At 39.1% G+C, this 22,378-nt stretch overlaps 3 protein-coding genes across 3 annotated transcripts; 2 read left to right on the forward strand and 1 right to left on the reverse strand.

Annotated features, from left to right (window-relative positions):
- Positions 1-4,699: 4,699 nt before the first annotated feature.
- LOC122643940 (cytochrome P450 89A2-like) lies at positions 4,700-6,295 on the reverse strand. Its single transcript, XM_043837514.1, has one exon. The coding sequence runs from the start codon at positions 6,278-6,280 to the stop codon at positions 4,745-4,747; it is 1,536 nt and encodes a 511-aa protein (XP_043693449.1). The 5' UTR covers positions 6,281-6,295; the 3' UTR covers positions 4,700-4,744.
- Positions 6,296-9,289: 2,994 nt separating this feature from the next.
- On the forward strand, positions 9,290-10,229 carry LOC122642303 (cytochrome P450 89A2-like). Its single transcript, XM_043835743.1, has 2 exons — positions 9,290-9,363; positions 9,742-10,229. Exons 1-2 carry the CDS (start codon positions 9,290-9,292, stop codon positions 10,190-10,192), a joined length of 525 nt encoding a protein of 174 aa, XP_043691678.1. The 3' UTR covers positions 10,193-10,229.
- Positions 10,230-13,904: 3,675 nt separating this feature from the next.
- On the forward strand, positions 13,905-15,443 carry LOC122643939 (cytochrome P450 89A2-like). The gene has a single exon (XM_043837513.1). It carries the CDS (start codon positions 13,905-13,907, stop codon positions 15,441-15,443), a length of 1,539 nt encoding a protein of 512 aa, XP_043693448.1.
- The last annotated feature ends 6,935 nt before the right edge of the window (positions 15,444-22,378 follow it).

The raw sequence follows: 22,378 nt of genomic DNA on the forward strand, positions 1-22,378 counted from the left end.
ATCCTCAATTCTGTAGACACTGAAATTTTGCCACCACCCTTGGCGATGATGACAATGGGATACGGATGGAAGGTATCGCACCTATGACCCTTGAAAAACCCCAAAAAACCCTTGAAAAGCTCAAAAAGTCCATTGAAGTCCAAAATCGGAGTGCTAATGGCGCCGTGGAAAAGGACAAACGTCAACCGAATGACGTCATCCACAACGCCGCGGAAGACCAACACGGCGCCACGGTTATGGGGTACCTCCTCCCCCAAAAGATGAAGAGATAGAATGGGGGAGAGAGTCCCAGTCCCTTTTTCAGCCTTTTTCCCTCTTCAAAGCCACTTTTGAGTGATTTCGAGTGAGGATTCTCTTAAGCCACGGGTAGATCCTTCGATTACCCTATTTTGAGTGCTCCCATCCTAGGTTAAACCGTTATTCCGTCTGCATACGGATAATGAAAAAACCTCTCTTTACAGTCGATATTTCGTTCATGTACGGGTAGCGAAAGGTCCTTTTCACAACCGTTATTCTGTCCGAGGAGTCAATGACGATTCACCCATCCATTTCCATCTGAGCCCAGGGACTATCGACAGTCAAGAACTTCAAGATAGAGGTATAATCATTGTATTTTAGGCTGGCATAATGTAGTCTTTTTGGGTTTACCGTGTTAGTGTAAATAGTGTACATATTGATAGAATGCATGTTATGTAGTCATCTTGTGAATATGTCATGAAGAGAGAACATTCGATATTTAGCAACTATGATAGAAAGATCAGTTTAACCGGACAAGATGGGATGTTAATACCTTCCCATACTTGTAACCTGACCCCTTACCTATTCTCTGGACAGACCATATGAAATCACGTGAATCTGTTCAATAACTCGGACATAATCACAATCATTGGGCCCTAGGCCCTAATCCTAGGTGGCGACTCCATTTTTTATGAAGCATGATCCCAATCCCCTATGAAGATGTATCAAAACGTTACGCCATGACACTATGAAAGACAACTTGTTGCCATAAGGCCACAAAACCCTGACCCGACTGATTCGGGACCGCGACACTTACACATTCCATCCCTTCTTTTCAAATGACTTGCTTCTTTTTCCCAAAGTCTTTATGTTCTCAACTAGATTTCCTTAGTTCAGCTTTCTAGATAGACCACATCTCATCGAATAAAGGTTTCTCCCCAATACATTGGGGGAAAATTTGTAAACCTAAGAGTGTTGGTGGTCTAGGCATTAGACTCCATTGGAACCATAATAGAGCTCTTCTCTTGAAATTGACTTGGAGGCTAGTTCACAATCCAAACCATCTTTGGGCAATGATCCTAAAGTCCAAGTATTTTCTGTCAATATCTCTCCTTGATCCAACAAACAACTTCACTGCTGGGTCATGGACTTGGAACAGTATCCGTGTTGTGCTCCCTATATTCAAAAATATGGTAAGGTGGTCCATTGAAACTGGTACCAATGTCAACATTTGGTCTGATCCTTGGATCCCACTACATCAAGGAGTTTCTCTACCCTCTGTTGTCCAACAAAACAGAAATTACCTTACAGTTGATGAATTGATCATTGATAGATCCTGGAATACCTCCCTCATATCCTCCCTATTTCCACCTTCTATCAGTCAAACCATCATTTCAATCCCTCTCTCTCAATACCCCATGAGGATAAACTGTTTACCTTCACCACTAAATCTGGGAACATATCGACCAAGAGTGCCACAACTTTCCTTGTTTCTGTTCGAAGCACCAATGGTCAACATAAGGTTTGGAACCGGATATGGAGGCTTAAAACTCATCCAAAATTCACACTTTTCCTTTGGAAGGTCCTTAATGATGGTTTATCCACAGGGGATAAATTACAAAAGTTAAATCCCAACTTGGCTCTCTGCCCTGTGTATAAGGAGACAACTGAAACCATTTGGCATATCTTCCTAATGTGCCTGCTTTCAAAAAGAATCAGTGCGGGAGGACTTTTGGGCCTTAGAACTGAATTTGTACAAAGAAGTAATCTGAGAGAAGCCATTTCACATATGATTCTTGATGATACAACTTTGATGAAATCTGAGGGAGATAGAGTGCTAGGAATTGCTAGCATAACTCTGTATTCATTTGGCAAAACAGGAATAGATCTGTATTTTATACCAACAAACTTCATCCCCCTATTATTCTCCAACAAATAAATAGATGGGTGAATATGATAATCATCTGACCAACAAAAGAGCTGAGAACATTGAGAACCTCCAACTTTTTCAGAATATCTCACAACAACAAACTCTGATTCCAATGGGATTTTATGTAGAACTGGAGACCATGGGTTCCGGCATGTTGATCACAGATGGAAGCTTTAACCTCACTTCAAAGAATGGAGGTTGGGGATCTGCTCTAATTTTCAAACAAAAATTCTATGAGCGTACCAAGGGACTTACCGACCGAACCTGCTCACTAATGTGACTCCAGACAAAAAATTTCACCTGATCACCTCAATGCCCCGATTGGAAAGCTCTCCTCTACACGCCCTAGCCTAGCCCCTAGCCCCTAACCCCTAAGGCAACCCTATATGCATCTTCAATGAACTTTGGATTTGCAGGGACAACACATGAGACATAACTTAGAGGACTCAAAGAGAGGCTTGAAGGGGCACTTCTATTGGAATGCAGAGAACTAACAATCTGGACGGATTCTGAAGAACTCAAGAATTGATTGACAAATGAGGAGATCAACCCATGGCCTTGGGAACTTTATCATCTTCTTCAAGACATTAAAACTATCTTCAAATTTTTTTTTTCCTGGTATGTTATAGTAATTAAGCAACCCAGACATTTAATATTGTTTGCACATAACTTAGCAATGCATGCTAGAACCTCCCAGATAACATCAAATTGTATGACTTATAATCTTTCTATTATGTTTTAATCTAAATTTTCTTAGTTAATAAAAAATAATAATTTGTTCCATTGTGACCAAGTTGTCACGGGTTCGAGTCTGGAAACAACTTCTCTATAAAAAAATAGGGGTAAGGCTGTGTATAGTATAACCCTCTGCAGACCTCACAGTGGCGGGAGCCTTGTGCACTGGGCATGCCCTTTTTATTTTGTTCTAAAAAAACATTTTTTTAGAAAGCCTCGGGTAACCTTGTGCTCACCGCTCGGAGTTTTTCCCTTCTCAATTTGTGAGATTTCAGGTCTCAACAACAAAAATTTGTGGGTTTTATGACTTCTCTGGAGATGCAACTGAGCCCTTTGTGGATGTCATGTGAAATGACATGAGAATCACAGATTTTCATTTTTGAGGAGTCTTTAGCAGGATAGATCACTATAACCTTAAAAAGACTCAAATAGGTACCTGGATATCCTTCCTAAGCCATACATACATTAATTATAAAAAGAAGGGAACACTATCCAATCTTAATTGGAGGTATCAAATCCATCACATAGCTTCATCTATGATGTTTCTATTTTATGTTTTGGGAGGGGGATTGTTGCCAGGCTGCATCGACGTGAGGCATCCAATAAGGGTAAAAATTTTGCCATTCTTGTGTTTGGGCATAGGGCGCGCTGCTTGGTAGGCTCTTTTTTCCTTATTGTTTTTTTGTTATATAGTTTTCCATTTTTCTTATTTGTAAGGAAAATTTCATTTTTTATGGATGAATGGAAATTAATTAAGTGAATAAACAAAGTACAATGACAGAAGCCCAAAAGCTAGACGGATAGGGGAGGGGGTATCTAAACACCAAAATAAAATGATGGGAAAAAGAATTCTCTCGGGGAGTGTGGCCTACACCAGCACTCCCATGAATCAATCTCTCTCCTCCCCATATGAAAAGACACATCTTCCCCCTTTTTGAGGAGGAGAGAGATAGACACATGGGATTCAGGGTTGGGCTAGGGTTTTAAAAAGCCCGGCCCAACCCGACCCTGTTGCAGCCCTAAGTGATTGTATAACAATTTGGATAACACCAGAAAAGAAATTCAAGAGTGGAAGGCCTAGAGACTGTGACTTTAGGTTGTAGATGTAAGAGGTGGCCGAACCACTCTAAATAATGTCTTTTCCCGTGTATTTTTTTCAGTTAGAGTAGCTTGTATTGCATCATCCAAAATAGTGCACATTGTCTTAGCATTTCCAATTCACCCCTCTTGGATTAAATATTTCGATCACCAGTTTTGAGTCATCAGGTGCAATTGAGACCAACAAATTAGTCAACCATATAGTGAGGAGAGTCACCAAAATGTTGTGTAATCTGTTTTTTTATATGATACAAATAGAGTTGCTCTTCTAACTAGGCCAAAAAAGCTTTTATTGCATTATAGAAACTCAAAATAGAAAGCAATGCTGGGCATGCCCTGTCTCCCCACACCCTGAAATAAAAATAAATAAAGAAAATATGAACAAATGACAATGGTTCAACAGAAGACCTACTGGTACAACTCAAAATTGAGCCCGGATCCACTGCATGTATGGCAACGCTCAACATGATGACCCAAATGGGTATTAGATAAAAGGAAGACCTTGTTAAAACCAAAATTGGGGAAAAATAAATTGTGACTTTACTTATTTTGTTTTTTTTCTTTTTTTCAATGTTGGTAAATCTTGTCATTTCATATATGTATTCGAAATACATACAAGACAATAACAACTATATAATATTTAGTTACTTCCAAATTATTTTGATAATTTACAAAAGAACCTTAGATAAACCATACTGAGAAGATAGAATATAAAGAAGTAAATAATAGATTGATGAGAATCTCTTATTTCACCCTTGGAGAGATGTGGGCTTGCAATGGATTTTTCATGACTACTGTGAACTCTAGCTTCTCTGACAAGTCAACATCAACTCCCTCAACAGCCGTCCATTTGTAATCTCTGATCAAATTTGCTACAAAAAACTCCAGATGCAGCACAGCTAACCCAAGTCCTGGGCAAATCCTCCTCCCTACACCAAATGGCATCATCTTAATCTCCCTACTCCCTGTTATGTCAAACTGTTTCCCTTCGTCACCCAGGAACCTCTCTGGTTTAAACTCCATTGGATCTTTCCAAACCTTTGGATCCCTCCCCATCTCTGCAACCGTGAAATTCACTGCGGCATTCTTTGGTATAACATGGCCGTCCAATACAATATCTTCAGTGACAGCATGTGGCAATACGAAGTGGCCTGGTGGGTGTCGCCTTAGCCCTTCCAAAACCACAGCCTTCAAGTATGGCATCTTCGCCAAATCGTCTTCTTTGATCTCTTCTTCACCTGAACCCACATTTCCTTTGATTTCTGAATACAGTTTTTCTTGGATTTCTTGGTTCTTCACCAGGTTAGCCATGATCCATTGAAGTGCAGTAGATGTTGTGTCTGTACCGGCATTTAGAAACTCTGAGCAAAGAGTCACCATTTCTTGTTCTGTGAGCTTTCGTCCCCCTTCATCTGGGATTTGAAGATTGAACATTGTATCGATGTAGGAGATGAATAATTCATCTGGGTTCTCTTGTTTCTTCTCTTTTCGTTCTCGTCTGGCTCTTATTAGAGGGCTTATAACAGAGTCCTGTCTGTGGCGCATATCAAGCAATTGTTGCCAGCGATTTCTGAAAAATATTTTCCCCAAAGTAGGGAAGAACGCAAGTACATTGAAAAAACGGAAATTGACAAGTAAGGTTCTTTCTACGTCTTCGATTTCTCTAATGACCTTCTCATCAAGTTTCTCACCAAAGCACATGAAAACCAGTAAGCAGAACATAACGTACTGAAAGGTATCCATTACATGCACAGGCTCACCTGATTCACCATGGAATCTGAGCCGTGACTTGAGTATCTCCAAGACCCATTTGCGGGCATGAGAATAGGATCTAACCTTAGAAGGATGGAGGAGCTCAGAGGTAAGGTTCCGACGAAGGACTCGCCAAAGAGGACCATAGCCGGCAGAATTGATGTTGTGTTGGTTTGTAGTAAGGATGCGGTTTGAAGCGGTGGATGGTGGGCGGTCGGCAAAAGCGGCACCATTCTCAATGAGGGCTTGATGGGCGAGAGAATGGTCTGTGATGAAGATGGCTGGGCGGGAGCCAATATGGAGGGTGATGATGGGGCCATATTTGTGGCGGAGGCTCTGAAGGATTGGTTCAAGTTCAGAGAAGGATTTGTAAAACCAGAGTAAGTTACCAATTATAGGTACTTTTGGAGGGCCTGGTGGGAGGGAGAGTTTTGTTTGCTTGGGTTTGCCGTGGGAGGAGAGTTGGAAGAAGGATTTGATAGCTGCACAGATACAGATAGAAGAGAGGATGATGAACCAGAGCTCCATTAGAGAATGTTCTCAAGACAAATGAAAAGAAGGATTAATGTGAAGGTGTTGTAATGGTGAAATGGGTTTAAATATTAGTAAGGTATGGTGCAGGGTTAATGTTTGATGGAAGGACAACTCTCAAATGAGAGAGCAATGCTTTGAGGTCATTCAGTGAATTACGTTTTGCTTCCTTTTTCATGCCTTTTTATCTGCATGCCCCCAATGCGTGCAAGCATCTTCTCATGCTGTAAATCTTGTGATGTCTGTATCTGTTTTTCCCTAATGGTTTCCAGAAATTTGCCGTTTCTTTTCCATTTCATTTTCTAATTAACCGGACCATGTTTCCCCAATACAGAAAGAGGAAAGCGAACCAAGTGTTTGAAACACCAAGCAATTAATCATGGTTTGCGTCGGTTCATTTGGTCGCCATCGCCATCGCCATCGCCATCGCCATCAAGAGAGGAATTAGGTACTGTGCCAAGGAGAGAAGGGTTAGAATGATTGAATACAAAAGAGTTCCGAGCTTTTCTGATTTTTCTAGAAGGGCAATCCATTGGATGATGACCACCATTTGGATTTGGAAAAGAACCAGAAAGCTTGAAGGTGCAAGAACTGGATAAGGACTTCTTTGATATTAGTACCTTGCATACTCCTTGTATTGAATCTAAAAAAAAGGAGGCTAACAAAATATTTGAATCCGATGACCAAATTCCTATTATACCCTTAATCAAAGAAATAATGCAAGATTTTACATTTTTTAAATTATTTTTCAATTCAAATTTGTGAAATTACATGTCTATCTTAGCTTCAACCAATGATGGGGTTAGTAGAAGAACATTGGAAAATCGGTTATAATTCCTATGTAACCTTGGTTACAGCTAGGGAAACCCTAACTCATATTGAGAATTAAGATTCTAAGTATGGGTTTATAATACAGGTTTATTACATTAAATAAATCCAAAAATAAAAGCCCCAAAGCCTATTAAACCTAATTATAATCCAAAAAAATCTTCCAAGTCCCAATTGGCCAATTGGACAATCTTAACTGCATCACCACCGGATGCTGATCCCAATTTGGATCAATTGATTTGTCACATGGTACGGCACTATACCCACTGGATCAGTGCCAGCCAATACCAATCCATATTGGAAGATCCAACCTTTGATTGTAGTTGAAAGCCATAGAAGGATCAAAATCATGTTTGCTGATTATACTAATAACATTTCTTTTTGTAAACACGACAATTCCTCAAGCTCTGTATGGTTGCAAGGGAAACGCAAATATTTTCTTAGTAAGTAAAATATATTTTATCAAAAATATAAATATTTCCTTTTCCTTCCCTTTTCCCACTTCCTTCGCAACCAATTGGAGCCTAGGGACAACACCACCCCTAAGAGAAAAAAATAAAATAAAATTGTGTGCACTACATGTATCTCCTATCTTATTGCAGTTTTTAAATCCATTCCCCAAATTCCATCATGGTAGAAAATGTTTATAGGCAAAGGGTCAGCCATTTAGAAGAACCCCAAATTGAATTTCACTGCTATGTTTATCAAGATATTTGGCAAGAAAACTTCCTTCATTATGAACTGTTTGGTTGACAATTATGTGAGAAAATATTAATCTACAACTTATTGCAAAAGAAGATTATCACAATAATTATATTTTAATCCATTTACAGTTGTTGATGATATAGATGTCCACCAGAACACTTGTTTTCATTTTCTCTCACTTCTTCTAGTTGAACATTTTTAGAATGCCAATGGAACAGTTCTGGGTTAGGTTTCACCAGTAATAATTAAATTAAAGTGAGATCTACTAGTTATTGAGGTGGGGTTCATGCATACCCATTGTGGAAACCCTTTCCCAAACGTCCACTGCAATCGTCATGTGATAGACAGTTTGGGGCTCAAATTCAGGGAACGTGACTACGTTATTGTATTTTTCTGTTAAATTACAAATTAATTAAATTTCTTCACATTTCTGTTATAATGTTTTAAAGTTATTTATCAAAGTGATGTTGTGGTATAAAATAAAGGAATGAAATTTAAAAATAAAAAAAAAAAAAAAATGTTCTTATAATTGGTGATTTGGATGCTCAAGAGGTTCACATTATTTGTGAGTGTAACATTTTATAGGGGATTTTAAAAACCCACTCGCCCCCCTCTCTCCCCCCACCCCCAAAAGAAAAAAAAAAAAAAAAAAACATTTTATACGAAAAAAAGAAAAAAGAAAAGCCTTGCCTCGCATTTAGTTGCAACTAAAGGAAAAGAAAGAGAAGTGAAATCAATTTTAATATGCAAAAGAAAGCTTTTGTAAACATGATTGTGTAACTATATAAAATTTGATAACCATACTTTTTAAAATATTTTTTTTTTATTTATTAAAACTAATTTATTTTTGGTAGTGAAATTTAATAATAGATTTAGAATATTTTGGATTTTTTCAGCCTACGACAATATACAGTGGATATTCTTATGGAGAGGGTTCTCTAGGCTTCCAGTGTACGTAGGAGCAATCTCCCACACCACATCAGTGACGACGCACATAATGATATCATACATAGAGGCCCATTATGGATAGAGAAGAGAGAGAAAATGAATAAGAAAGCCCTGTTCGAGTACATATCTTAAGTTGGCAATGTGGAGTTTTTTTTTTCCTAATTTTTTGTTGGGCTGATTTGTCATGTAAACCCTGCACCAACATGGGGCAATGGGAACTTGCACAAGAGCATCAAACACGAATGAGATTTTTTATTAAGGGAGATTGATCAGTAATTTTGCACGTTCTTGTATCTAGGGAAAGAGCCACATGACCAAACAACATTTTTTTTTCCCTTTTTCTGTTATTCTAAACCCCATTAATATCTAACTTTACAACGGCATGACTAAGGTGCTAAACATTCTTATAAAGAAAAGGGAAGTAGGTTGGGGGGAAGTTGACCAATAGTGGCGTGTGGCTATCGACGGTGTACATATGATATTGCCATCTAAGCTTAGCATATGAGTTCGATTAACTCTACGTACATGGAGAGGTCAGAACAGAGGAGAGAGGGCAGGGCGGGGGATGGGGAGGCACAAAGGCAAGGTTCAAAATCCAGGTATTGGACTCGGGATCGGTCATGGTCAATACCGATCTGATATTGATCCGGATCAGTAAAAAATGACCAAAATCCAAGTTGTTTTGGATCGGTCAAAATATTAATAAAATATAAAAAATCGATAAAGATCGATAAAAAATTCAAAAAAAGAAAAAAAAAAACTAAAATATCTGCCAACCCCCCCCCCCCCCCAAAATGGCAAGTATTAGATCGGATCGGCTAATCCAACCGAGTTGACCAATCCTAGAATACCTTGACGGATTGGTCTAATCTCAGGATCGGTCATGGACAATACCGATCCCAGTCAGCAGATCCGAGGTTACGAACCATGCGCGGAGGGCAGAAAGATCACAGCGGCAGCTGGTTTTAGGTAAATAGTACAACGGCTGAGGTTTTGGAAGGGCTAAGGCGACACCCACCAGGCCACTTCGTATTGCCACATGCTGTCACGGAAGATATTGTGTTGGACGGCCATGTTATACCAAAGAATGCCGCAGTGAATTTCACGGTTGCAGAGATGGGGAGGGATCTAAAGGTTTGGAAAGATCCAATGGAGTTTAAACCAGAGAGGTTCCTGGGTGACGAAGGGAAACAGTTTGACATAACAGGGAGTAGGGAGATTAAGATGATGCCATTTGGTGTAGGGAGGAGGATTTGCCCAGGACTTGGGTTAGCTGTGCTGCATCTGGAGTTTTTTGTAGCAAATTTGATCAGAGATTACAAATGGACAGCTGTTGAGGGAGTTGATGTTGACTTGTCAGAGAAGCTAGAGTTCACAGTGGTCATGAAAAATCCATTGCAAGCCCACATCTCTCCAAGGGTGAAATAAGAGATTCTCATCAATCTATTAATTACTTCTTTATATTCACTCTTCTCAGTATAGTTTATCTTAAGTTCTTTTGCAAATTATCAAAATAATTTGGAAGTAACTAAATATTATATAGTTGTTATTGTCTTTGTATATATTTCGAATACACATATGAAATAACAAGATTTACCTAACATTGAAAAAAAGAAATGTGTTGTACTAAAAAAGCAAAAAAAGTAAAATTACAATTTATTTTTCCCCAATTTTGGTTTTAACAAGGTCTTCCTTTTATCTAATACCCATTTGGGTCATCATGTTGAGCGTTGCCATACATGCAGTGGATCCGGGCTCAATTTTGAGTTGTACTAGTGGGTCTTCTGTTGAACCATTGTCATTTGTTCATATTTTAATTATTTATTTTTATTTCAGGGTGTGGGGAGACAGGGCATGCCCAGCATTGCTTTCTATTTTGAGTTTCTATAATGCAATAAAAGCTTTTTTTGCCTAGTTAGAAGAGCAACTCTATTTGTATCATATAAAAAAACAGATTACACAACATTTTGGTGACTCTCCTCACTATATGGTTGACTAATTTGTTGGTCTCAATTGCAACTGATGACTCAAAACTGGTGATCGAAATATTTAATCCAAGAGGGATGAATTGGAAATGCTAAGACAATGTGCACTATTTTGGATGATGCAATACAAGCTACTCTAACTGAAAAAAATACACGGGAAAAGACATTATTTAGAGTGGTTTGGCCACCTCTTACATCTACTACCTAAAGTCACAGTCTCTAGGCCTTCCACTCTTGAATTTCTTTTCTGGTGTTATCCAAATTGTTATACAATCACTTGTCCCTACGTGAGGAACCACCTGCTGTTTCCCTATGCTCACTGTTCAGAAAGTAGTTTTCTGGGCTCATTACTTACAAGGCTAGTAGTTTTTCGTGCTCACTATTTATTATAATCTTCTTGTTACTGCTGTTAAAAGAGATGAGGTCAACCATAGTATGAAAAATAAGGGGTGAGCTCCAAATTATCACAAATGATACTTCGGAATGTTCCAACAAATGCCAGGGAAGAGTATGATGAAAAATCAGAGCATATGCAGCAAGTGTAGACAAACTAATTACATCTTCTAGAAAACCATAATGCCTTGCAATTTCTAGTACTTGAACACCAAATAAATACAGTTACACTTAGAAACTTAAGATTCTTAGATTACAGTGCATTCCACCCAATTTCAATCCAAAGTACATTCTAAATACTACATCTTATGAAATGTGAAATCCAATTATGACCATCACAAACACAGGCATAAGGTACATGGATCATCCTTCATTTCCAATATAAGCAAGATTCCCCTGTTTCAGTCAATGAAAAGTTTGAAAACTCCTTCATAGTTTCATACAACCCCTAATGGTTCGAAAGCATCCTTGAAACCATCTTTTCTACTTATGCAAACAACCTAGGAACTGATTAAACTTACCGACAAATACCTCTGATCTAATTCAAATGAGAAGTAAGAGCACATCATCTCCATTGCTCATCAAGAGAGCTCCTTATCTCCACCAATTTAGTTGGTTGTGGCCCCACTCTCAATAGAAATGACATTGATGCTTTCCTACATCATTCTAACATAGGCGTCACCTTTTTTTTTTTTATTTATTCTTATTCTATAGCAATATCAATTAGCAATTACAATGGAACAATTCCCCTAAAATCAAGGACAAATTTTACTAGTATACTTTCTATCGATCAAAAGAAGTTTTCACCACACCTACCCCTTGTTTTTCTATACTACCACCCTTTGTATACTCGTTAACACCATACATACAAGAAGGAACCCAAATGAATTACTGTTCCAAAACACACACAAAAATAATAGTCAGGAACGACTGTTACTATGGAGTTTGCAAGCTAGTCCCAATAGTCTTGAGCTCAAACCTCTTTACAGATGCATCAACTTGTTCATGGTGTTGTCAAGGACATTGGAAGTTCCCTCAAATGTGAGCTCTTTTGTTCATGTGCTGCCAGCATGGATCACAGCGCTACATGATGGCGCCATGATAGTGGAGCTACTTGATCCAGCGGTCTGTTTTATGCTGCGTCTTTCCGGCCACATGTTGCGATGTGCACTCCTGTCACATAAAGCTTGTACAGTTGCACTCCGTACTTCCTATCCCTCGTCACTGTGCTCTTCACATCTTGTACACTAGGTTCTCAAACCCCCATTTCCTACATAGCAACAAAAATCAGGATGTCAAATTAGCAATAAATTAAGATTGCAAACTTAGTAAAACAACTACCAATCAACCAAACATAAGCACCCAATTTGCATTTGATGATCATTTTTCCTTTCTTATCCAGTTTTGACATTTAACTCTAGAACAGAGTATAAAATCATCACACAATCAGATGTTGGTATGCTCACCCACCATGCCTACCTAAACTATGCCCTAGCTACTTAGAAGATTTAACACATATTGCACTGAATATTATTGGAAGAACAGGAATTGAATTCCAGGACAGTTTCGCAGACCATCAAAACACCAATTCATTAATTGGCTACTATGGTATCAAACTAGTATCTCATTAAACATGTATTAGGACCTAACATTAACAATCTAGGTTTTACATTTCTAAATGGCATAAAAAAAATTCCAAGAGTATTTTATGATCATAGTTAATGAGATACAAAAGATATCAATACCACCACTCTGCCCATGCATGGTGATGAAGAAGTTACAAAACAATTACAACTCATTGGCTGTCAGATAACTATTTCTTGCCAATTTAATTTAATTAGCTATAATATTTGAGGCAATTTTAGTTTTTTTTAAAAAAAAAAATAAAATAGAAGAGAAAATGGAAACAGTCAGGTTGTGGGTTCCAAAAATAGAAACATTTTCTGCAAACATTTGCCTCTCCCAGACCCTGCAGTAGCGGAAACCTCATGCACTGTGACGCTCTTTAGAATAGAAAATCACCATGGATGAGAATGGGAAGTGAAACCCGATTGTACAATTCTGAATCAAAATTAAATACTGATGAATCTTAAATTTGTTCTAAAATTTTGAATTTTCCATACAGTTAATTCTGTGCTCAATCTAGTTACATCAGAAATATAATTAAATCAGTAAGTAACCAAGAGAATAAAATGGGGAATAGAGATGGAGTAACTGAGTAAACTAAATACCTGAGAGTATTTCCATTATTGGTGGAAATCTTCAAGCTTCCAGGAGCTTCTTTCGGTGCTTCGATTTCTTCAGGAACATTGATGTCTCGATCGCCACCACCGTTGGTGGAATCAAGCAGAATCAATCCTCCTCTGGAGCAATCAGCTCTGACGGGCTCAGCGAAGGTACAATTATTGACGACGATGACGACGGTATAGTCGCCACCGTATCCCGGGAGAATTTTGTAATCGAGAGTGGAGATGGTTTTGTTATTGGATTGCTCAGAGACCATTGGCATTCGTATCGGGGCTTGGAGGGCTTGGTGAGGGCTGACGAAGACCTGCAAGTATCTTCTGGATAGAGTAAGAAGGCCTTGGATCTCTCCAGTACACGTGTAAGATGAAAATCTAAAGCCTTGCTCTCTGATTTGTCGTCTTCCACCAAACATTATCCCCGCAAATTCTCTACCACATATCAAACAATTTAAGCCAATAGACCATCACAACATCTTCATTAGTACATCTTTTCATCTGTGTTGAGAACATTCTGTAATGGAAGTCTGGTTCATCATCCTCTTTTCTCTCTGTATCTGCGCAGCTCTCAAATCCTTCATTTTTCCATCTTCCCAAAGCAAACCCAAGCAAACAAACCTCTCCCTCCCACCAGGCCCTCCTAAAGTACCTATAATCGGTAACTTACTCTGGTTTTACAAATCCTTCTCTGACCTTGAACCAATCCTCCAAAGCCTCCGCCACAAGTATGGCCCCATCATAACCCTCCACATTGGCTCCCGCCCAGCCATCTTCATCACAGACCACTCTCTTGCCCATCAAGCCCTTGTAGAGAATGGTGCCGCCTTTGCCGACCGCCCACCATCCAGCGCTTCGAGCCGCATCATTACTACTAACCAACACAACATCAACTCTGCTGGTTATGGTCCTCTTTGGCGAGTCCTTCGACGGAACCTCACCTCTGAACTCCTCCATCCTTCTAAGGTTAAATCCTTTTCTCATGCCCGCAAATGGGTTTTGGAGATCCTCAAATCGCGTCTCAGATTCCATGGTGAATCAGGTGAGCCTTTGCGTGTAATTGATACCTTTCAATTTGTCATGTTCTGCTTATTGGTTTTCATGTGCTTTGGCGATAAACTTGATGAGAAGGTCATTAGAGAAATCGAAGACGTAGAGAGAACCTTACTTGTCAATATCCGTTCATTCAATGTATTGGCGTTCTTCCCTAAATTGGGAAAAATATTCTTCAGAAAACGCTGGCAGAAATTGCTTGATATACGCCAGAGACAGGACTCCGTTATAAGCTCTCAAATAAGAGCCAGACGAGAACGAATGGAGAAGAAACAAGAAGACCCAGATGAATTATTCGTCTCCTACGTCGATACAATGTTCAATCTTCAAATCCCAGATGATGAAGGGGGACGAAAGCTCACAGAACAAGAAATGGTGACTCTTTGTTCAGAGTTTCTAAATGCCGGCACAGACACAACATCTACTGCACTTCAATGGATCATGGCTAACCTGGTGAAGAACCAAGAAACCCAAGAAAAGTTGTATTCAGAAATCAAAAGAGTTGTGGTTACAGGTGAAGAAGAAATCAAAGAAGAAGATTTAGCGAAGATGCCATACTTGAAGGCTGTGGTTTTGGAAGGGCTAAGGCGACACCCACCAGGCCATTTCGTATTGCCACATGCTGTCACTGAAGATATTGTGTTGGACGGCCATGTTATACCAAAGAATGCCGCAGTGAATTTCACAATTGCAGAGATGGGGAGAGATCCAAAGGTATGGAAAGATCCAATGGAGTTTGAACCAGAGAGGTTCTTGGGTGATGAAGGGGAAGTGTTTGATATAACAGGGACTAGGGAGATTAAGATGATGCCATTTGGTGCAGGGAGGAGGATTTGCCCAGGACTTGGGTTAGCTGTGCTGCATCTGGAGTTTTTTGTAGCAAATTTGATCAGAGATTACAAATGGACGGCTGTTGAGGGAGTTGATGTTGACTTGTCAGAGCAGCTAGAGTTCACTGTTGTCATGAAAAATCCATTGCATGCCCACATCTCTCCAAGGGTGAAATAAGAGATTCTCATCAATTTATAATAATTTGACTTTATATTCCACCTTCTTAGTATAGTTTATCACTTTATCTAAGGGTGTATCTTGTTGTTATTTTACCCAAACCAAAATTTGTCACCAAAGTTATAAAGTGTGTTCTTACCAAATAATTTTTTTTTTTATAAAGTGTGAAGTTGTATTCTTCTTTTGATTTTATCCTAAACTTATGTTTATTAGTTTCTATCAAAAAAAGGGAAGAACTTATGTTTATTAGTTTTTATTTACTGATTTGTTTCTTTTTGTAATTATAATTAACTCAAATTTATGAAGTGCTTATGCTTATCAGCTCAATCATCATTAACGGTACTGGGTTCGTCCTGCTATTTGTTTTCTCTTTGGAGCAAGAACACCCCCAGCCCTTTTTGTATATGTCTGGTTCTGATTCTATGCAATGAGAAGCTTAATGGAGAAGAATATAAACATTTTTCTGAGTTAAGGAAACCCATCAATTGAATTGCCCATTAATTTGGGCTTAATGGGCTAATCATTTTAAGAAGTTAAATAGGAAAAGAGAGAGGGTTATCAGGTGGGCTAAATGGATTAATGGAGGGTGGTTTGCTTAAAGGGTCGGGCTAGGTCGGACTGTAGCTGGGCGGGCTAGGTTGGGCTTGAAAACGGTCGGTCCGATCAGACGCCCGACGGGTTAGGACCCCACACCGAGACCGCCCTATTATTAAACGTGTCGGGCTTAAGCCCGACACGTTTAAGATTCGGTCCGGTTCGGGTCAGGCTTTAACCGGGCGGGCTCGGTCGGGCCTGCCGGACCAGGCCTGGAATTGACACCCCTACTACACATGGGGTCCTACAACTAACCACGGGGCTGAGTGTGTTCCCATGTCATGTGTGTGTGCATGAAAGTGGTGTAAGAAGCGGCCATCATCCGACCTCAGAGTACTTAGTATGATGTGCCCACCTCCCCGGGGGTAGAGGCACAACAAGGAGTACCCTCGTTGTTTGATATCACTTCGAACATGATGCATGATGCAGTTAGTATTACACTAAAGGTTAGTTATACATGTTTTCACACAATATTAGAGAGAACATTCTTGCATTTATCGGAAGCATCTAATTTTGAAAGCTTGACCACGACTGGGTATTTACCCATGTTTCCCCAGTGGAGTCGCCACAGTAAGTATCGCGGTCTCGAATTAGTTCCACAGTGGAAATGCTCGATGGAGGCATCCCCGTCGGGTTAGGATTTCGTGGCCTTATGGTGACAAATTGTCTTTCATAGTGTCATGACGTATCGTTTTGATACATCTTCATGGGGATTGGGATCATGTTTCATAAAAAATGGAGTCGCCACCTAGGATTAGGGCATACGACCCAATGATTGTGATTATGTCCGAGTGATCGAACAGATTCATGTGATTTCATATGGTCTGTCCAAAGAACGGGTAAGGAGTCAGGTTACAAGTATGGGAAGGTATTAGCACCCCATCTTGCCCGGTTAAACCGGTCTTTCTATCGTAGTTGTTAAATATTGAATGTTCTCTCTTCATGGCATATTCACAAGATGACTACATAACATGCTGAATTGAAAATTTTCCTTCCCTTCCCTTTTGTTTCCCTTTCGACCAAACGTAGCCTATACGAGGAATTTTGATTCTAAAATCTCGTTCGATTCCTTGTTAATGCCAAATGTGGCACTTTAAGAGCTTTTTTTTTTTTTTTTTTTTTTTCCTTCAAGTGCTTTTATCTGTCTTTGAAAACTGAGATTAAGAACTGTTGTCTGACCTCAAAATCTAAAGTTGAAGTCCAAGTCAACTCCTACTATGTTTTTCAATTCTCCAATTGAAGCTTGTAAGCGATAAGGATAAAGATCTCCCTCTAACGGCTAAACCAGCAGAGTCCAACTCCACTTCTACATGTGAATATCAGCCTTGAATAAATAAAAACTAACATTTGGAAACCAATCTAACCAAGCAAACTAAGAATTTAATAAAAAATAAAATCAGAATTATTTGATTCAGTACCATCTAACCAACTTTATTTCATCATTAGGGAGGTAATACATAAGAGCAAAGAACAAAATAAGGATTCATACCAAATTTAACCCAGGCGTGTGAGAATCTCTGCAACAACAGAATTAAAGAAATTAGAGTCAATTAAACTAATAAGGATTGATTTTCTGGAAACAGCCTCTCTGGAAACAAAGGTAAGGTTGCGTACAATTGACCTTACCCATGTAAAGCATAGGAGCCTTGTGCACTGGGTACGGCCTTTCAATTAATAAGGATTCATACCAACTCATATTATTGGGTTTTTCTTTTTGAGATGATGCTCAAGTGGCAGAATAGAATTATATAGCCAAACCCAAATAACTGAGATAATGGTTTATCGAGTAGAGCTAAGTTTTGCTTGAAAGACTGCGAGGGGTTACCACTCAAATTCTTTGCAAGTGAAAATGGTCATAATTTCAAGTAATAGCATTGGATCAGTCTTGGCCAATGCTAGTCAAGATTTTTGGTAAAAAACTATTAATTGATAATACACAGTCCAATGTGAAGATCATTACAAATTAATATTAAGTCAAGTTTTCAAGCTGTGTTATTGTAACTTGTTGGTTGCGGGTTCAAAACTTGTAAACAGCATCTCCTGCGTAGCAGGGAGTAAGGCTGCATACATTTGTGCCCCCCCCAGACTCTACAGTAGCGGGACCCTCGTGCAAAAGGTTGCTCCTTTTCAAGTTTTCAAGCTCATGGTTGAAAAGACTTCAATCAAAAGATTGGAAGTGGGGAATCCAAATCATGGAATGAGTTGCAGACCGCGATTCAGTGGCATAAGATCTACATACTTTACTAACTAATTAAATTGCCATCTTAAGTCCCAACCATCTTTTCATTCTTTGTTTGAAGCAAAAGAGATGAACAAGGACCATTGGAAATCAAGGGAAAGAACTCATACATGACCAGCATATGATTGAAATAAGCCACGCAATTTAGCTTGTGATTCTTTGGTTGATTCATCTTTCCACGATGCTCAAGGTATCCCACAGGGTTTACATTGGATTATTAGTCAGGACAAAGCTAGTTTACCGGTCTTCAGAATGTAATTATTTTGTCAGGCGATTTTTTGTTCCTGTGATGTGTGAGAGAGCGAGGCTCTTTGGGTTGGGGTAATGCGGGTTTTGTCCCCACTTGTATTCTCCTTTTTAGTTGGTTTATTAATAAAATTTCAAAAAAAAAAAAAAAAAAAAAGCCACGCAATTTGACATACAGCCTCTTTACTTATTTTGAGAACTTCCTATATATCCAATGTTCAAAATGACGAAAGGTAATGTAAATATGACTCTATATCCTATTTTATCAATTCGCTAACAAAAAACTATTTAAACTAAACTACAACACAAGTTAAAGAAAACAAAATTCAAGTAATTGAACAAAAAGGAAGGTTTTTTTTTTCCCTTCTTATTTTGATACAAGGAAGATCATTTTTATCCATAAAACAAAAGATTTGTTTCACCAATCCTCAAAACCCAGATGGAGCAAGTTCTAAGGTGTATCTACCAATATCTTTACAAGATCGGTTTGTGACCGCACTGTAGCCTCCACGACATGGAAGAAACATTTACAATTCTCGCGAATCGATAATCGATGGATAGGAAGCAGTGCTTCATCACTCTTTTGGTGCCATAGTAATTCGCTTGTACACATTCTTGGACTGTCTCGTAAGTTTGCTTTGCCAATTGTCTAAATTTAGCTTCCTTAACTTCTTGCTGCATGAGTAGAAGCATTCCAGCATAAGCTTTAATCCTTTCCTGTTATGGTTAAGCAGTTTATTCCTTCTTCTTTTTTATGAAAATAGAATTTTATTAGAAGGGGGAAAGGAGAGGTCAAGAGCCCAAGAATACAACTTCTGAAGAGCTAGGCAGCCTAAAAGGCAAAACAAACAAATTTACAGGAGAGAACAAACCCAATCAATTGAAAAAACTAAGGGAAAGATCCAGCTGCAGCACAGCTAACCCAAGTCCTGGGCAAATCCTCCTCCCTACACCAAATGGCATCATCTTAATCTCCCTACTCCCTGTTATGTCAAACTGTTTCCCTTCGTCACCCAGGAACCTCTCTGGTTTAAACTCCATTGGATCTTTCCAAACCAATGCTATAGAGTTGTAATTACTAAAATGCCCTCTTAGTCCTTCCTTGTGAGTCAAGCACAAGGAAATCTCTATTTTTGAAACACTGAACGCCTAAAACAGGTTAATCGTTTGAAGATCCTATTGACTATTGTCTGAATTCTAAATTGTTTCCTTATGATCTTTTCTGTAGAAATCACAGCGAGGAGGTGAAATCATTATTTGATTTCTCTCCCGTTCTCTAGTACGATTCATGCATGGTAATCCACGTGCATGCATGGGTTTATCTTAGCATTATCATTTATCTTATCTTAGCTTATTTTATTATTATTTGTTATTGAGTCGTTATGAGTTATTGAGTTGTTATGGGTTGAGAAGTTAATGAAAGGTAGATTTGAAATCCAAAACATATCTAGCAATATTGCGAGGGATATTTTTATTGTAGTTCACGATTTCCTCATCCTTGGAAATCAAAATCATAACATTTGGTATCAGAGCAATGGACATGGAGCATTGGCAATACCCAATGCTCGATTATTGAGACCTCCCTAGCGGAGTGGTGGTACAACACTTCCTTCCATTCTTCCACAAAAACCACCTCCTATGAAATTGTGTATGGCCAGTCACCACCACCTGTCACCTTGTACGTGCCTGGAGGAACCAACGTGCCCGTCGTGGACCAATAATTGTAGGATAGAGATAGTTTTCTTAGCGTCGTTCGTGAAAACTTACATCGCGCGGCCCACCAAATGAAGCAGTAGGCTGACACCCATCGGTCCGAGCGTGTGGTCCAGGAGGGTGATTTCATTTTCCTTCGTTTGCAGCCCTATCGCCATGTTATTGATGAAGCTTGATTTTTGGTCTAGAATGTGTGGTTGAAATCTTCAGAGGGTCATTTCGGCCTCGAAACGATCTCAGATTGCTGAAAAATGGCGTATGTCCCTCCAGTTGCTGAAATGGTATATTATGGGATATATGTTATGTTTTGGTCCGACCTTGTCCGGTTTGGCAATTTCTAGGTCCAGGGGTATTTTTGTACTTCCTCAGGTTAGGGCTTCTGTATATAATGTTCTTATCTTTGAGAGGGCTGTAAGAGTGGTTTTGTAACATTTCCAAAGAATAGTGAAATTTGTTCTCTTCCCATCCTGGGGGTGAACCATGTAAATTTCTTATGTTGGGTGTTGCTTGTTCTTCTCTGTTTTTCACTTTTCTTCTGCAAATCGCCATTATGGGCATTGTTTTCTTAACATGCCAGTCCATAGTTGGCCTCAAACCCCTGCATAGACTTTGAGATCCGGAGGAATTAGCCCACTAATGCAAGTGATTGAATATAAGACATCGTACCCCCAACGCAGGAGAGGGTATCATGGAACAGTGGGGGGGGGGAATGTTTTAGGACCCCAGGATGGTGGTTGAACCCTTCCCGTAAAACTATGCTGTTCTTAGAATGCCTACAGTTAAATCTGTGAGTTTTTGTGCGAGTGACAGAGAGAGAAAGAGAGAATAGGATTTGTATGGTATAGTTGCAAAAAAGAAACTCTGTAGTTTGTATTAATTCAGCTCAACATTTGATACATATCTACAAAATGTTGCCCCTAAGAAAGGTGTTAGACTCATATTTTAGAAGCCCATCAAATAATTCTCTGGTATGCAGAGGGAGCACAGGAAAAAAAAGAGTACAGAGTTCCCAAACTGGGTGTTGTAGTGTTTGAAAATCCATCAAACAGTTCTCAGTTATTAGCCAGTGTTTGAAAAGCAAAGCAACTGGATGGCTGGACCAATTGGATCCAGATCGTCTACGGCACAGCTTCCCATCCTGCCTGTGCTGCACAGACATAGGGCCGCGCGCAAAGACTGCCTTACCCCCACTCAGGCAAGGTACTTGATCGAGCAAAGGTAAGGCGGTCTTTGCGCGCGACCCTGTGTCGTCGCAGCACAGGCAGGATGGGCAGCTGCGCCGTAGACGATCCAAATTAGGACCAGTTTCGACGGTCTAGTAGAACATTGCCTCTAGGGATTCTAAAGGGCATGATAATTTATTAGTTAGTGAGAGGAATAGCTTGGTCAACATTGGGAAATTTGTTGAGAAATTTTCTTGCTATTATAAAATTGATTGGGTTTGTTCTCTCCTATAAATTTGTTTGTTTTACCTTTTAGGCTGCCTAGCTCTTCAGAAGTTGTATTCTTGGACTCTTGACCTCTCCTTTCCCCCTTCTAATAAAATTCTATTTTCATAAAAAAAAGAAGGAATAAACTGCTTAATCATAACAGGAAAGGATTAAAACTTATGCTGGAATGCTTCTACTCATGCAGCAAGAAGTTAAAGAAGCTAAATTTAGACAATTGGCAAAGCAAACTTACGAGACAGTCCAAGAATGTGTACAAGCGAATTACTATGGCACCAAAAGAGTGACAGAAGCACTTCTTCCTATCCATCAGTTATCTGATTCGCCGAGAATTGTAAATGTTTCTTCCATGTCAGGGAGGCTACAGGTACTGGTCACAAACCTGATCTTGTAAAGATATTGGTAGATACACCTTAGAACTTGCTCCATCTGGGTTTTGAGGATTGGTGAAACAAATCTTTTGTTTTATGGATAAAAATGATCTTCCTTGTATCAAAATAAGAAGGAAAAAAAAAAAAAAACCTTCATTTTTGTTCAATTACTTGAATTTCGTTTTCTTTAACTTGTGTTGTAGTTTAGTTTAAATAGTTTTTTGTTAGCGAATTGATAAAATAGGATATAGAGTCATATTTACATTACCTTTCGTCATTTTGAACATTGGATATATAGGAAGTTCTCAAAATAAGTAAAGAGGC

This window comes from Telopea speciosissima, chromosome 10 (assembly GCF_018873765.1).
Source record: "Telopea speciosissima isolate NSW1024214 ecotype Mountain lineage chromosome 10, Tspe_v1, whole genome shotgun sequence".
Taxonomy (NCBI): Eukaryota; Viridiplantae; Streptophyta; class Magnoliopsida; order Proteales; family Proteaceae; genus Telopea; species Telopea speciosissima.